General features: G+C 44.4%; 1 protein-coding gene and 1 long non-coding RNA gene across 8 annotated transcripts in view; one reads left to right on the top strand and one right to left on the bottom strand.

Moving 5' to 3' along the window:
* The window catches only part of LOC118311196 (receptor-type tyrosine-protein phosphatase S-like), a 61456-nt gene that overhangs the window by 10362 nt on the left and 33649 nt on the right, over window positions 1-17445 (top strand). For 3 of the 6 annotated variants that reach the window (XM_035634817.2, XM_035634819.2, XM_035634820.2), the window contains exons 2-5: window positions 2477-2693; window positions 6265-6413; window positions 7368-7509; window positions 14159-14347. In XM_035634817.2, coding sequence (XP_035490710.2) covers window positions 2549-2693; window positions 6265-6413; window positions 7368-7509; window positions 14159-14347 — 625 coding nt within the window. In that variant the 5' untranslated portion in view covers window positions 2477-2548. The remainder of the gene's footprint in view (window positions 1-2476; window positions 2694-6264; window positions 6414-7367; window positions 7510-14158; window positions 14348-17445) is intronic. The other 3 variants (XM_035634822.2, XM_035634818.2, XM_035634821.2) reach the window with 1 other exon arrangement.
* On the bottom strand, window positions 5970-7676 carry LOC118311198. 2 transcript variants are annotated; one of them, XR_004793931.2, is made up of 3 exons: window positions 7302-7676; window positions 7083-7189; window positions 5970-6364 (listed from the first exon to the last, which is right to left on the bottom strand). It is a non-coding gene; the product is annotated as an uncharacterized LOC118311198 (long non-coding RNA). The 2 variants fall into 2 exon arrangements; XR_004793930.2 differs by having other exon boundaries at window positions 5970-6367.

Raw genomic sequence — 17445 nt, forward strand, 5'->3', positions numbered from 1 at the left:
AATAACCGGTGTACATTTCACCACCTGAGCTATGGTGTCATTATCTGCTTCCCCGCAATAAATAGCACATATATCCTCATCAATCTTTCTGTCTAGCTGACCATCTGTGTTGTCGCGCTGAAAAGGTAATAAGACCAACCCCTGCTGTCTTCCCCCTGGATGCTGAGCCAGATGATTAGGGAGAGCAGGTTGTGATATCTGTGAGGGGGCTGTATCCGCCTGAGTCATGACAATATCCATGCTCACGGTGCCATCAATCCATGATCACCTTTTAATTATGCTTCTCTCTGATAAGCTGGTTTCAATCTGCACGTCAGGAGAGGAAGAACGTTAGATACCATTATAGCACAAGCACAGACATGCCCAGACCGGCCCGGTGCACTGCTGCCTCTGTGTATCTGTTTTGGCTCGGCCCTGCAACATTCACAGCTGTAGGATGCACTAAGCCCTTTTGTTTTGAACTGTGTCAATGGACCAGCAACAGCTGGAGCAGCCGGTGCAGGGCAGCTGGGGAGAGGAAGAGGATTTGGATACAAGCAGCGTTTAGAGTGTGCACACAAAAAGAGTTGGTGATGAATGACAGGGTGCCACGGAGGAGATGGCACCAAGAGAGGATGGGTTAACAAGGGAGGAGAGGAGGAAAGTGGAGACGAGCGGGGAGGAAGGAGATGAGAGGGGATGGGAGAAGAGGAGATTTCAGGACTGCGGAGACTAATACAGGAGTGAGATGAGGGTAAGATTAAGGATTAGGTAGAGGATGAGGGACTTCTGTGGAGGTAGAGCAGAGAGGGCTTTGTCAGCAGGTGAAAAACAACAGGGGAGGGCAGGATAAACTGAGAATGATAGATGGGGTTAGACTGAGGTCACAGAGAGATATAAAGGCCTCGGCAAATCCAGCTCACAGGATAGAGGAAGCAGACTCTGCGACATACGAGGAGTACCTACCTAATGTTTCAGTGGCTATGTGGCTCCACGCAGAGCAGAAGCCCTAGTTAGATTAACGTTGGCAAATTGAGTTTCCCTAAGAGGAGAATTTACTTAACATGCTGCCAATGGTGCTTGAATGGGCTCCGATCAGATTTTTCTTATCACATTGTTCAATTGAAAAGAGGACGCTGAAAGCTTTCCTATTCAACGTCTATTACGCAGCGCTAGATAAGACGAGGGGCAGAGCGGCGAGGGAAAAAGAGCCCGGACCAGATAGACAGCCATGTTTTTTTCTATTTTTAGTATAGGAACTGGCAGACAGTAATGTGCTTGAACAGGTCATTAGCTCAATAAGTGGTCGGAGGAGTCTTTGAATATGTAGCTCACCAGAAATGCCTCTTTCATTTAGTAAAGTGGAGTAAGGGTTGGCCTCATCTGTGCTACTCCATTTCTGCCCGTGTGTCAGAGGGATGTCAGTCGGAACGTGTGCTTACGGCGTGTCCCCATCACAATGTGCCCTGTCACCTGTGGACACGTATTGTGTCTCCCTGAGAGCATGTATGTTATCCGGTGTTGGCACTTCAATGAAGACGTGTATGTGTGTGTGATATATGTACAGGTTAACAATGGCCCCTTTCTCATTTGGCCTCCCCACCTGCGTTCTGACACATCGGGGCCGAGGGGTGGGGGGGGGGGAGAGCTCCATAGGACTGAGGAGTTATTGACTCCCAGACAGGGAGCTTCTGCACAGCTTGTCTAAATCTCCGTAAGCAGACAGAGCGGAATTATGTTCGGTCGTCCAGATGTGTGCGACTCTATGCGTTTACTTGTGGAAAGAGAGCAAAATACTGTCGGAGACAGCCCCCACCCCAAGGGTAGGGATTAACTCGAGAGTGAATATCTATTAAAAGAGCAGTTTCTATTGAATTTTTCCGCTTTCCAACTGACCCCTCAATCGTCTTTGTTTTAGGGTTTTTCATTATTCTGGCATGCTCTGGATGTATTATTGCATTAACACTTTTATGTGCCACCATAGCAGTGAAATACTGAATGCTGAAAAGGAATTAGGCAGGAGCTAAAATGAAATTATTAGGATGTCTGAGGAAAAAAAAAAAAAAAAAAAACTCCTAAAAATGTATCATTGCAGCTCATTTCACGGCTCACCAGAAAAGAAGACTTATTAATACAGAAGCAGCATGCTGAAAACTATTTTGGTCTGTTTCTTGTCTTGGTTGTTGAGCAGTGGCTCTATTGTTGTGGTATTAGTTCAGTCAGAGCTGGCCTACTTGAGCTGTTAATCCCAAATTAGAAGTGCTCTGACTAAATCAAAAGACGTAATCCTGCATTAGCATGAATTTGTCTTTAATTTTCTTCATTAGGATGCTTTCTCCACATCTGTATGAATGTTTTTTTTTCCTGTTTCCCCTCATGGTGCACTGACATTTCAGCAGCCACTCTAAATACAGAACGATGAATCAGAGGGGAAGGAAATATGTCTTTGTTTCGTATCGGCTGACCTTCATGTTTCCCCCCCCCCCTGTGTCTGCAGAGTGCCTATCCCTGTTGAGTGAAGCCTGCCTGTATCTCCGTCGTCTCCAACTAACCCGAAGAGGTGCCTGCCATGACTCTGCCCAGGACAGGTGGAGCTCTAGCCCAGTCCAGGAGGCCTATCCTGGGGCTCTGCCTTAGCCTCTCTCCCCTGAGTATGCTGCTGCTGTTGATTATCCTGCTTACCAGCCCTTTGAGCAGCGTGTGTGGACCAATAAGTATGGCATTCAATAGTCTTTCTATCTATCTGTCTGTCTGTCTGTCTGTCTGTCTGTCTGTCTGTCTGTCTGTCTGTCTGTCTATATGTCTATCTAGTTGGAAAACTTACATTTTAAAAAGTGATAATATTTTCTTTAATATATTTGTACCAAGTATGGCTCAGTATCTGTCGATACCCTTTTATCTATCTCTTTCTTTCTTTCTCCTTTTCAGTTGAATGGCAGCTGGTTTATTGTCAGCAGTAAATGTGACGCACAAAGGTGTGAATATATGTGACTGTGTGTGTGTGTGTGCGTGTGTCTCGGAGAAGTGAGCCCAGGAATGTCACGATTCTTCAGCTCTGGACTGTGGCGTTGTTAATGTGTTTTGATAAGCAGAGAGGTCCCATCAGCATGTTCCTCATCATCTCCTTGATTACAACATTTACAGAAAATGTCCTGCCTCAGTGGTCCACACACACACACACACACACACACACGCACGCTCAGACACACACACACACACACATGAGCAGACAGACTCATCTGTCATTTCTCTGAAAATATGTTTGAAAGAAGATACAGGCCAAAGATGCAGATAGCTCTTCTCTCACTGTTAGAAATTGGGAATTGTCTAATGAATTTTTCATTTTCCATTTATGTAACCGTATTGAGGCCATGATCTTTTGAGAAGATTGACGTCATATTTGAAATATTTTTATAGTCAGTTAAGAGGAAGAATTACACAACAACTTTCTGTTGAAATGCCGTGGGATTGGAGATCTCAGCCTCTGGACCACCTACAGTGTATCTCTGCAAAACAGATAAAGCTCCCTTTCCATGTCCCTCCTCAGTAAAGACAAACTAAGTTGTAACCTTTTCTTCCATTCACAATATGTGTTGCAGTCAGGAATTGTAAGAGACAGATTGCAAATGTTTTTCAAAAACTACAACAAGTTTCACTAAAATCCACTGATATGTGATGTGTAGAAATCAAATTTCCCTTCACTCTAGACAAATATATATTGTAATTTCTTCCCTAATAGTAATGGCACCTTTGCACAATTTTTGTTGCAAACATTTATCATATTCTTCACAGTTTTTCTTGCAAAGATGAAAGAGCTTAATGATTTATGCTCACAGCAAATAGGAAGATCCAGGGAGGGAGGATTAATAGAAAATATAATGTAATTTCTACAGCAAATTCTTCACGTCAGACCTGTTTTTTGGCAAGTTTTTTTTTATGATTTATTATTATTTAAGGCGAAAAATGATGAAATTATAACAGACTATAAATTCTCTTCAAATGTTATCTCTATACTCATGTTTTAAACACAAACAAAGGCAGAAGCCTACAAATTAAGTTAGGAATGCTTTTGTAGCTTGTGTGTCCAGATTGCAGACTCTTGTTTGACTCCATTAGCTTTGTATCACAGATTATGTTGGTTGCACCCATTTGGCTGTGAGTTATAAACATATTTGACAGTAAAGACACAGAAACAGGAAGAGATGCATTATTAAAAGTGGCTTGGAGGCGTGTCAGACCACAGCTGGTTGCACTTAATATCTTTGCCATAAGACTTTTAAGGCAGAATGTCATGCACTTTCACTAATTTCCTCAAAAGGACTTTACCAAAACGACAAAATTAAACTTGTATTTCTGTAGCCTGACCTGAAGCTCACAAAATGCTTTTCTTTCACGCGCCACGCTAACGACAAGACTACACCATACCTGCCAGACAGTGCTTCTGAGTGCAGCAGTAGTCAATCAGTCGGTCGGATGATTACAGACCAGTGGGAGATCAGTGGTTGACCTACCTGGTCTAGTGCTGCAGAGCACCCTACTATTAAAGTAACAGAGCTCCGCATTACTCCCTCATTCTCCAGGCAGCCTTCTAGAATCCTCCCGCCCGTAACAAGTTTCTGTTCAGTGCAAATCCATCCAGAGTCCGGGCCTTGTAGGGCTTTTCCCGGGTTTTCAGAAGAGGCTTAAGTTGTAACATTGCCAGTGGGGTCAGTTTTGCACGAGGATTGGCGTTGAAGCGCATTTAAGAGAACACAGAAAACATTTTGGACTCAACACAAAGCCACTTAAACGCCATGTTCAAGTGGAAGCACATGGAATTTATTCATAATCCCATAGCCAGAAGAAGTCGTTTTCAGCTATGCTTCTTTATTGGAGCCTTTTGATCATTCATATTCTCTTATTGTTGGTGGGAGGAAAGCTCAGCTTGCCCAGTGCTCTGTTTGTCTTTCTAAAAGTCTGCAGGCAGAAAATATGGTGCTCTTGAGCCCCAAAATGGTGGGTATAAATTTATTCTGATTGACTATACTGTACCATTCTTTGCTTCTTTCTGTGGAGGATTATGACAAGCATAAAATGTTAGTTATGACATTCCGAGTTGGTCTCCAAGAGGCACACCACGGTGCAGCAGGCACAGGAGCAGTCTTTTGACGTAGTGTTTTTCCAGTTGCTGTCAAGCCACAGAGGTGAAACTGGGAAGTGGTCTGGTTTGCTGTTATCCAGTGGAAGAAGTAGGAATGGGAAGATTTGTGAAATCAGGCTTTAGAATGTGCTAGGGATTATTTGATAGGCATTTTCCCCCTGTTTTTTGTTACTGTTGTGTCTTCAAAGCGTAAGTGAATCAACACAGCAGGACCTCACCCACCCAGACATTGTGGAAGTGGGAGGAGGGATCCAGGTTGCTATGGTAAGGGTCATCCTGACTTCACCCAGATGGATAGCAGTGATTCTGTAGCTGAGGAGGAGTTAAGCTGGGCACCATGGCAACAGGCCACAGACGGATAGCGAGGGGTGGGTGCATGAAGTTGTTTGATTGATCTGACATAGCCACTGTGAAAAATATAGGTTCAGTTCTGTTGGCTCAATATCGGACTTGGAAATTGCTATTTTCTTACACAGGGCAACTCCTGCACTTATGTACACAGCCTGACATCAAAAGCACTGTAGAAATTGCTCCCCTCAAAATTAGACATTAACAAGGCGAATGTCGATATAGCAATTGTGTTCATCAGAATCATTGTAACATCATTTGAATCTGCGTGTGCAAAACCCCCATAGGTGTCAGTGTGCAGGCAGAAAATAACACCTCTGGTATTAATACATTGAAACCAGTTATATTCTGTGAATTTGCAGCCAACACTTCTCCTACCTGCGAAACTCTCACGTGTCATGACAGTCTGTGCAGCAATCAGGACGAGGGTGGTCTGCCCTGGTGGGAGCAAACAGAGAAATAGAGAGGGCGAGACGGACAGAGAGAGACAGGGAGAGAGATGTTCCTCCGAAGCCCAACCCCATCTTTTATTTATGACCCACAGGAAGTCCTTCAGCGTGTCCTCTAGATGATACCCAGGAAGTAAGCACAACACACAGCCATCAGAACACAAGTCGGCCTGACCAGGCAGTCACCGACAGAAAAAATGGGGCGTGGTCAGCAGGGTGTTGTTGCCGGTCGTTTTGATGTCCCTTGGGTGTAAAGGGTGTCAATTTTCATGCTTGTGTTTTGATTTTTCTTTCTTTTTCTTTTTCTCTCCCTCCATCCCTTCCTCTCTGTCTGTCTCTGTCTCCCAGGTCCCCCAAAGTTCACCAAGATTCCCACAGACCAGATCGGAGTGTCAGGGGGCGTGGCATCATTTGTGTGCCAGGCCTCTGGTAATCCCAAGCCTGCCGTCTACTGGAACAAGAAGGGCAAAAAGGTCAACTCCCAGCGTATCGAGGTGGTTGTCACAGTGCTCAATAGTAAAATCCTACTATAGCAGCATGACAAATAGAAATATGTGTGTCCAGTAATACAAATATATCAACATATGATACAATAGTATATTGTATTTTAAATATCAGGCTCGACCCATGAGCTTAGTTTATCATGAAAATTAGCAGCAGGGGGGGAAACCCGTCTCTTTCAAATGGTAAAACATAATATCTTCTTTCCATCACCGCTAAAGATATCCAAATAATATGCATTAGATAAACAATGCATACCTGGTACCATATGTAAATAAAGTAGCTTTAATATGTAGCTTTAAAAATGCTTGAATCTTTTGGCAGAGTGAATCCCATAGTAAAAGTGGACATATGAAAGAAAGTAAAATTAAAAGTATTTCCCACAAACTATTTCTTTAAAAATTGTTTTGACAAAAGCAAACATCTTAACATTTGGTTCAGTTAAAATACTCATGATGATGGAATTTCACAGCATTTTTCCAAATTTCCTTGCATCATACTTTACTTCCTATTGAATGCAAACATCACTGTCCAAAAGCTAAATGCTACTAAACGGGCTGTTCTGTGCAGTTGTTAACTCCTGCATCACAGTAGAAACCTGACTGCATATTGATGCATGAGTGTGACTTCATGTCTAAAGATGCATTTCAGCCAGAGAATCCCACCTCCAATGCTGGTAAGTTTGTTCCCAGCTGAAGTGTCTTTGTGACAGACCCTGCCAGCTCCGGGATCATGTCTCCAGGTACATGTTCTGCATCTGTGCCTGACCTCTCTGTAGATCAGAGCATGTGAAGCAGGCTTTTTACATAAGAGGTCAATAAAACATTCCACTACAATCAATATCAAACGATAACAGTTAAAGTAATATGCGTATTATAGTTTACTGTGTTGCTAGTGTTCCATGTGTGTCCTCTGCTGTGACTGATGGGTATTTTCCTGTGGTTGTCCAGACCATCGAGTTTGATGAGGGCGCAGGCGCTGTGCTGAGGATCCAACCTCTCAGAGCTCCCCGCGATGAGAACATCTACGAGTGTGTGGCACGCAACAGTGGAGGAGAGGTGTCCGTCACCGCAAAGCTGGCCATTATCAGAGGTGAGGCACAGAATCACACACACACACACACGAATACACTCGCCCGATCACCACCCCTTATTCCACTCGAGTGGTGCCTTCTCCTCACGTGCGCCCTAACCTGGCTTCAGATGTCATACCCGGTAGCCGGGGCCGTCAGTCGCACATGTGACAACGGAGCCGGGCCACACCCTGCCCACACAGCGGGCTGCAGCAAACTGTTCTTTTTATAGTCCCTGTGTGAGTGCAACCGAGCGTGATCCGGCCACAGAGAGGGCTGGCTAGTGTGCTAGCTGACGGGTATTTTGACATCCCTGCCTTGCAAGCACTTTGCTCCCTTGCCAGCAGTCAGGGTGTTAATATAATGTACACTGTCTCCTTGGAAGGAAACGTATCTAATGTGGCGCTCCAACATGCTATGAACTAGGAATGTGGCTGCAAGCAGCTTGAGATCTGAGCACTGGCCATTCGCCCAGCACAGCAGGAAAGGGCGAAGAAATAGAGGGATGGCTGCTCGGCCTGTCACTACATGAAAATCGGGGGGGATTAGCCCTGAGTTTGGCAGACGACCCATCTCTGCCAGGGGAAGTTGAGGAGGAGGAGTGGATGGGGCGGTCAAGAAGAGGTGAGAAGAAGGAGGATGGAGGCTGGGGAGGTGGGGGTACGTTGAGTAACACAGCAGGAGGGCATGAAACAATGGAGAATAAAATGGGATGTTGGAGAAGTGGCGTCGAAGCAGGGGATGGATGAGGATTGTGGAGTTGGCAGGGCTGTGTGGTAAGCAGAAGGCTGGTAGCCCAGGGAATAGACTCTTGTCCATCTGTTACCCCTGCCCATCTTCGCTTCACACACAGCCCCAGTCTAAAGCACATTACCACATAAACTGCACCTCGAGGGCGAGCCCCACAGTGTGTGTGGCCGTGTGTGCCTGTTCCTGTTTGTGTAAACTCTTCTCCCACTGAGATCAGTGTACCGTGGCGTCTCCCGTCCCCTCGGTGACAAAAGAATCAGCTGTGTTTGATTCTTCCTAATCAGCTGATGTGCAGTTAACAGATTATTGGACTGTGATGAATGGAAGCAATATTGGACGCACTAGAGCATCACAAGTCATAATAGTTTCATTTTTCAGATGCTGAATAAGGATTGCACATACTGGTTTGATTTTTCACACTGGTGTGTATTGGTTAGATTATATATTGCATACGTATTTTTATACATTTCATTAACTTCTACTGACTGGTTAAGAAGTGTTTCTAGATATCACAAAACCACAAAGCCTCAGGAGTGATTGCCATGAAGATGAAGCCAATAAAAGGGTTTGAAACACAGTAGATTATTAAATATTGGAATATTTCATCATCCCAATTAGGAACAAAAAAACCCTCTGTAGATTTGACATAAATTGATCCTGATTCGAAAAGTAAAGAAATTTAGACTACTTAATCCTTAATGGGTTTCCACATAGCTAGTTTGGTGGCTCACAACAGAAGATTAATGATAATAATAATAATAATATTAAAAATCATTCATAAAATGCAACACAAAGTGCCTCACATAAAAGCAGTATTAAAAATTTACTATAAAACAATGAAAGAAAAATAAGATGTAAATATAAATAAGATAAATATGATTGGATTTAAATAGCAGGTTCAGACGAGATTAAACTGGATAAAACAACCATCAGGTAAAACACGAAACAACTAACGATTTTTTTCTTTTGAATATATCAAATGATGTATGACATTCATCCAGACTGTTCCAGAGTTCTGGTGCGTCACGGACAAGTATTCGTTAATTGAACATGTATTTAAACATGAAAATGGAAAGAATATTGGAACATTTACTTCTGCCCATTTTATAGCTCTATTCCTAAAAAAAAAAATGCTTCTAGTTGACTGTATTATCCCAAAGCTGTACACCCCTCAAATCCCCTGTAGGCTGAGTGATATACAGTATGATAGCTCATGTCATCCATGAACGCTGTTAAGTGCAAAAATGTCCGCAGAAAATTGCGTTTGGTCAGTTCGTCGGAGAAAAGGTCCACCAACTGAAGCAGAAAGGAGATTTTCCATTACTGACCAAGCCCTTCTACTGAAAAGTCTTTTCATCCCCTGATGCGTTTCATCTCATCATTTTGTATAATGGTTGACCGACGCTAATAGCAGTGTTGTACAGTGTGAGGGGCTTGTGGTTGGCCACAGGATATGGGCTCCTGCTCTATAGGCAGCCTAATGGACAGAGTTGTGGCAGGTCATGTTCAGGGAGCTCTCTCTCTTTTTTTGTGCCTTCCCCATCTTCGCACCCCCCACCCCCCCATCCCATTACATACTCATCTCCCTCTTTCCATTTTTCCTCTCTATATCTTTCTGTCTTTAACTCAAGCAGCCTCTTCTATGGCCCACAGCGACATCCGTTTCTAATTTCTTCTCTCCCCTGTTTTATTCATTCTTTCATTTTCTCAGCCATCTATTCTGCCTGACCCTCACTGTCTATCCAGACACTCTCTCTCTCTCTCTCTCTCTCTGCTACTCCCTTTGCATTTTTACAGGCTCTCAGCTGCTCCACCTCACAGCCAAACCCACCTCTTCCCTATTCCACCCAAACTCTCTCGCTTTTCTATGGACACTGCAGTTGTGTTGTTCCGCCTTCAGGAGACGTAAATATCTGCAGTTCTGCATGTTTGAAAACCTCTGGTGGGCGAAAGATTCTCATCACGCAGTAATACGTGTGTGTGTGTGTGTGTGCGCGCGCGCGCGCATAAGAATGCATGCACGTAGATGTCCTCGTTTGCGGGTGTATGTTTGTGCATATTCGTGTTTGTATGTTTGGCTGGTTTGTGCAGACTAACCGTGATTATACTCACCTTCCAGTGTCCCATTTTTAGGAGAAAGGGAGGCAAGGGATGGGGGAAGGTAGATGGTGAGAGAGAGGAAGGGGAGGAGAGATGTTCTGCCACCATGGCAAACACCCTTCATATGAACAATAGAGTCAGATCAGTGATTCCCCCCAGGCGTCTGCTGCATTGGCAGGCTGGCGGCTCAAGCTGAATTTTGGTCCGGAAACAACTGAGAATATCAACTCAGCCTGCAAGAGGATTACACTCCTTGAGTGGAGAACTGGCTCTTTCATCACAAATACCCCCTCATCCTTACTGTTTTTATTCCCTCCTTCCCCTGGTTTTCTTCTTTTCCTCACAGTCTATTCTTCACGTGTGTTTGTATGTTATGTGTCTTGTGTGGGATTATCATGTTTTGTGTTTTTAGCTTCTGGGTATGGGAGGAGAGGGGACGCAGGGGCCCAGGATGGTGGGGACTTTTGGGCTTTTAGTGGGATTGATCTGTGATGCAAAGTCTGATTCTACGTTGTATTGTGATCTATTATCATAAAGGCCCATTAGCATTTAAAGTGCTCCCCTTCAGCCCTCCTGCAGTCTATAGGAGTCAAAGCATTACATCCTCTGAAGACTGCTGAGCACTGGCAGATTAATCCTGAATCAGGCTCCCTGAGATCGCCTTTTATTCAGGGCCTATTTGATGCACATGGCCATTCCACGCTGAAATGGACTGAGAGATGAGTAAACCTGGTTTCTTAACCACGACAAATGACGATTTGCTGAGGGGAAGAAAGTGTGCGAGCGAGTGCATCTGTGTTTGTGAGAGGGCATTTCAATGAGAGACAGAAAAAGAAAACAACGATCTGTGGTTGCTTGTTTGTTTGCATGATATGCATTATGCCTTTGACTCAGTGTCTTTTTGTGCCAATGTGTGTGTGTGTGTGTGTGTGTGTGTGTGTGTGTGTGTGTGTGTGTGTGTGTGTGTGTGTGTGTGTGTGTGTGTGTGTGTGTGTGTGTGTGTGTGTGTGTGTGTGTGTGTGTGTGTGTGTGTGTGTGTGTGTGTGTGTGTGTGTGTGTGTGTGTGTGTGTGTGTGTGTGTGTGTGTGTGTCTGTGTGTCTGTGTCTGTGTGCACAAATTGCATATTTACCCAGATCGGGTTGGCTCCACCGACTGGTTTTGGGCACACAGCCTGATTGCCCTTCTGCAAACATAACCAGGCCAAAATGTTCGCTCTCAACCTCTTAATTCACACAAACACACACACACACACACACACACACACACACACACACACACACAGCTTGAGGGAACAATGCTGCTTGGTCCTTGCCAATGTTCCCCCAAACGCTGTTGACACACACACTGTTTATATTCACATGGTTCCTTTTTTTCCATAGGCTGTCTTATCAATTTAACCAGAACATGAAAAATAAGCGGTACTCTTCCGCAGCAGTGTTTGTTTTGTGATAAATGATTCATTTGGTGAAAAGTGTGATCAAGGCCATGCCCGCAGTATCTATTTCAAGCAGCGTCTGACTCATCCATGGGCCTGGCTGAATACCTGTAGCCCAATATTCTTCTCTCCAGTGAACTGTACTTCCCTGTCCAGTACCACTGTCTGTCTTCTCGCTTATGTGCATCCGCAGGATGTGAGTCTGTGAGTCTGTGAGTTTGCTGCTATTTGTTTGCATTGTATGATCTATCTATCTATCTACATCGCTCCTTCATTCTCCTACCTAATGATTTGGTACAAGGTCCATCTACACTCTATATTTGCACCATTGATAAAGACCTGGAATACATATCCAGACCCCCAACACACACACACACACAAACATGCACACACACACACACAACCACACACACACATGCACACGCGCATGCCCCGAGCCCACTGCAGTGACGTGCTGTAATTAACAGCCAAGGAGTCCATGTAATGGTAGCCGGCGGGGTGATAAAAAGACCATCTGAACCCTCTCAGGAGAGAGGAGGGCAGAAGGGAGCAGATGTAGGCAGGGCATATACCTCATCCCGGGGGAGCTCACCTCCTGACCCCCCACCCCCATCCTTCCTTCCTCCTCATCCCTGTTTCGTGAATGGGCGTACCACTATCCACCATTCCAGTGGATCATTAGCACTGATCTGTCGGGGATGGTGTGAGAGGGAAGGCGGGGGTCCCCTCCATCAGGCCCTCCGGGGCTCTGTCTGCTCATTTCAGAAGCGTGATATGAGGTCGCCACCTGAGCTCTAAGCAATGCAAACAAACGTTGTCCCCAGACTCTTTGATTCATCTCTTTCCCTTCGTGGCATTTTCTCCTCTCAGCCACGCGACTAGGAGCAGCTTGACATTCCTATCTGATGGGGTCTCTCCGAAGCTGATGGCTGTGTAGAGAGAGAAAGAGAGCGATAGATCCTATCTCCACTCAGCCTCTCATCCCCATCGCACAGTGCGTGGAGACAGATGGTACATGTCTGTCATGTGGTTAGGTAGCAGGGGGCTTGGAGGAGGAGAGGAGCAGAGGAAAAACACAGACAGCGGCTGTGGCCGTGGTCTGCGTCTCGGACTGTGCTTGGCTCCGCATTTGTCGGTGATGCTGGGCTTGAGCTTTCACAAACTTTTAGCAACTTGTGCTTGACAATCAAGAGGTTCCCGTGGGTTTCCCTTTTTTTTTACCGAGCAAAGTGCCGTTTTGGTAATTGCCTCACTGCTGTAGGAAAGTGGAATATATAATTATAGTTCCAGGTATGGGGGAGGTGTCTGTGTGTGTGTGTGTGTGTGTAGAGAGAGATAGATAGAGTGGTTCGAAGGGTAGGGAGAACAGGAAGCAGGAAGGCTGATGGATGCTTGATTACGTGTCTGGCCATCTGGACTGTTGTCACCGAGATGCTTATTCCCATTCACTAGAGAAAGCGCACGCGCGCGTGTGTGTGAAATAGAGTGAAACTCCTTTTCATCATGCACACACCTTAACCTTTTTCCTAATTATGTGTGAACGTGTCTCCTTACATTATTCCACACACTGCAAAAAATCTGTGAAGATGCTAATAAGATCATAGCTATAGAGAAAAATCTATATCTATCAAATGTATAGACACACACTCTCTCACACACACACACACACACACACACTGCCCCCCAACATAATCAGACATATCCAGACGCCTGCAGTCACATCCCAGATCGTCCTCTCTAATCGTTGGTACATTTTAACAATTACTGCTAACAAGTCCTTGTTACCCCCAGTGCCCTGCCCCTCCTCTTGATCCCAGCTTCTAATTGCTGCTGCTGTTTCTGAGGAGCCCTCTGCATAGTTATTAGACAGGAATCATTACCAGTACGTAACACAGAGCCACACCATGGGAGAAAACCCACAGTTCACTGCCACTGTCACCAAACACCTGTTTCTAGGTAACGAATGTGTGTGTGTGTGCGCGCACGCACGCGTGCGTGTGTGTGTGTCTGTTTGTACGTGTGTACATATGTAGGCACTTTAACTCCTGCTGATTGGGCGGTATGTTAACACTCCTGTAGAAACAGCCTGTCACACACACACAATCTGTTTCTGCGCACATTCTATATCACCTCATGACAAGAAAGAAAAAAAGGAGGGGGGCATGCTAACAAAGCTGCTCCAATGTCCTTGCCAGTTTTTATGTTTCACCACTGAAGAAGGAAAGGAATTATTCAGTGCATGGCAGGGTTGACTCTGGCTCTGTGCTAAAACCAGCAACACGGTGTAAACACAGTTTTGTTTTCCATTATTGTCCTCGTGGCATTGCTCCAGTATGAGCAATCCTTTTCATTATCTAAATATATATTGTCTTTATCTCCACAGAGGACCTGTTGCCATTCGGCTTCCCCAGTATAGACATGGGGCCCCAGCTGAAGGTGGTGGAGCGGACACGGACGGCCACCATGCTGTGCGCTGCCAGTGGCATCCCCGACCCGGAGATCTCCTGGTTCAAAGACTTCCTGCCCGTGGACCCCAGCAGCAGCCAAGGTCGCATCAAGCAGCTCCGATCAGGTGAGAGCGATGCTGGCGGTCGGTATGATGATTCAGTTTGCCAATAATTCAACAAATTGTGCATCCAAAGCAATGTTTTAAAATGTTTTCTTTTTTATTTGAACTAACATTTGGGAGAAAAGATAATTCAAAAAAGATGACTAATATCAAAACATATGGCAGCGTGCAATTGAGAAATACAATCAAGTCTCACGCGCTTATTACAAGTGATTTGAAAAAGTTTACTCAATTATGAAGTAAATCCACTTTGAAAGAGATATTTAATATAACAATCAATCCACCTCAAAGCAACTATAATCCTCTTTTCTCTGATCTCAAAATCAATAGGAACCGAGATGAAGTTTCTTCACATTACGCATTTAACTGATGCTCCTCTTATCTTGTGACCCGCCCAGCCTGAAATTGTGTGAAATGAGCTCTGTGTCTTAAAATGTGAATGTAAGATGGCTTTGCCAGAGACGGTAAGAGGTGTAGAGGGAGGGAAGCTCTTTCTTTTTTTTTTTTGCTGCTAGAGAGAGGGGACAGATCGAGGGATGAATACAGAACGATCACATCTTGCACTTAAGACAGTTTGTTCAGTTTTGTTTACGCTCCTCTGTATAGATGATACAGTGTCTCCCGGAGTAGGCAGACACCTTTTTTTCCTCCGACTGTCTCTCTCTCAGCCATCCTCAGGGGGAATGAAAGTGATGGTGAGGCGAAACCATTTTGTTGTTTTCTTCATCCATATTCTCTGTGCTCTTCCATCCCGCCACCTCTGATATCTCCCCGCTGTCAGCCAATATCCTCCGCTGATCGCTCGTGTCCTCCGACAGCCATGTGTCCATGCAGAGTTAGCCATTATGCTGTTGAAACACATTACTGATTTTGCACACTTTCAAATATGGAGATCTTCAAGATGAAGTTCAATGAGACTCGCCCCTTAGCTACAGTCGTAAACGCCTGTCAAGCTTTACACTCTGGCATGGCAGAGTTTGCGGAGGAAACAGTGGCAGAATTATCACATTCATTTAGTTATTGGTCATTTCTATGGATAGATAACTTTATTTAGACTTTTTTTTTTACACAGTTTCCTATGTTTCTCAGATACTTATTTTTGTCCCCCTGAAAATTCTGAATTGTATAGTAATCTATCATATTAAGTTTTACTTGGTCTGCTCTGTAGAGTGTCACACACACAGGACACTGATTCACTGGAACAGTATTTTTGTCCACATTTCACATCAATGAAACGGCAGTAAGACAAATGGCTCTGTGAGATTCAGGGCAGGGTTTAATAGGATTTCAAATCACCAAAAGCAACACAAAGCTCAACAACGAAACGCACTGTATAATGAACCAAACACTGCAGCGAAATGAAAATCAATTACAAGGGAGCGAGGCACAAACTAGCAGCGAGATGTGTTATGGATGAAACACCCCTTTAAGTTCTGTTTAATGGGGGCACCTTCCAAGCTACGCCTCTGATTCAGTGGACGTCTTCCAGCGCTCGTTGGATCGCAGCCAGGTATCTGTTTGAGGCCAAAAACAATTGTTTTCTCCACGTCTCTCCTTTTCTTTCTCTGTTGGGTCTTAGAAAATATTGTTTATGGCCCATTTGGGTCAAAATGAAGGATGATATTGAGAATGAGTGCGCTCAAATCCCACAAAAGATGACTCTTGGCCATTTCACAGCCCATAATGATCCATCACCTACAGTGTCCTCCCACTGCAGGTGACTGTCCAAACGATGGCCATCGGCAGTCGTGAACCCTGCGTGTATGTACACCTACATAAAACGAGCGCGCGCACACACACATGCGCGCCATCAGCTTCTTGAGGGTAGAAACATATGGCACCGTATAGAGTTGAACTTTGCCTGACATCTTTATACCTCCACCAAGGCACCCATCTATTTTTCCAGGCCATCTGCCGCACCAGTGTAGATGTACGTGAGGAGAACCACGACAAGCCATCCGTCTATCCCCGACATTTGGGACTGAGATCTGGGGAGTTTACCTAAGCACTTAACAGCCTCCGTAGACCCACGGTCTAACAGATGGCCTGCAATATGGACCCCGAGGTTGACTACTGGGTAATGGATGGACCTGTCTTGGCCAAAAACTGTGATGTGATCAAAGGTGGTATTAAAGGTAACGCTCACAGCTAAAGTCACTTCTATCTCAAACGAAGCAGGGACATGATTAAAACATAACGACATGGTTCCATTTCTTTAAATCAAGACAAGGTGTTATCTTGGCTAACCACACAAATACAAAGGAGTTCACTTTACAGGCGTCCCTCAAAATGAGTTATGTTTATGTTTTTATCAAAGCCAGGTTCTCTCCTCCGGACTGACTCAAAGGGTGCTACCATTCTTGTCCTGGGTTGTTTGCTGTAATAAACAGGTTGATAGCTCAAAAAATAGATTGCAGATGGATTTCATCAAATGGTGAGGTAGACAAATGCAGATCATGTTTTTAGACTGACAGAGAGGACACATGCAAAGAATTGATATAGGGCAGCAACTAACGATTGTTTTTATTATCGAGGAATCTGGCCATTCTTTTCAAAATTAATCGATTAATAATTCAGTTTAAAAAATGTCTGCCCCTCACAATTTCCAAGAGCTCAATTTGGCATTGTTGAATTTCTCCATAAGACACACACATATATTAAAGTTGTTTTCTCTGAAGACGAAGAAAACAAAGAAATGTGCCACACACATTAATTATATTCACATGAGTGAATGATAGATCACTAGTTTATTAATTTGACTGTTTTTCTGATTGAGGTCAAACAATCTTGAGATAAATGGTTGATATATAATCAGGGTGCAAATGAACCAGTTTCAAACTCAAGGTTTGTTTTATCCCAACAGTCTATTTTTTTAAGTATTAAGTTAATGTGCTGTGATCAAAATAGAGACCATCTGTCCTTGATTGTTTTTTAGTGTCTTGTCCTAATTACAAGCTAATGTCTCACCTCGTGAGGAGACCGGGAGTCCAGGTGATCGGTTTGACCCAGAAGTACTGGCAGAGCTATCAGGGTCACGTTATCTGTTGTCATCTGATCGGCTGAGTTTCAGCCCAGCGGACATAATACGCCAGCCGCAATTT

The sequence above is a fragment of the Scophthalmus maximus genome, chromosome 5, assembly GCF_022379125.1.
Source record: "Scophthalmus maximus strain ysfricsl-2021 chromosome 5, ASM2237912v1, whole genome shotgun sequence".
Classification (NCBI taxonomy): Eukaryota; Metazoa; Chordata; class Actinopteri; order Pleuronectiformes; family Scophthalmidae; genus Scophthalmus; species Scophthalmus maximus.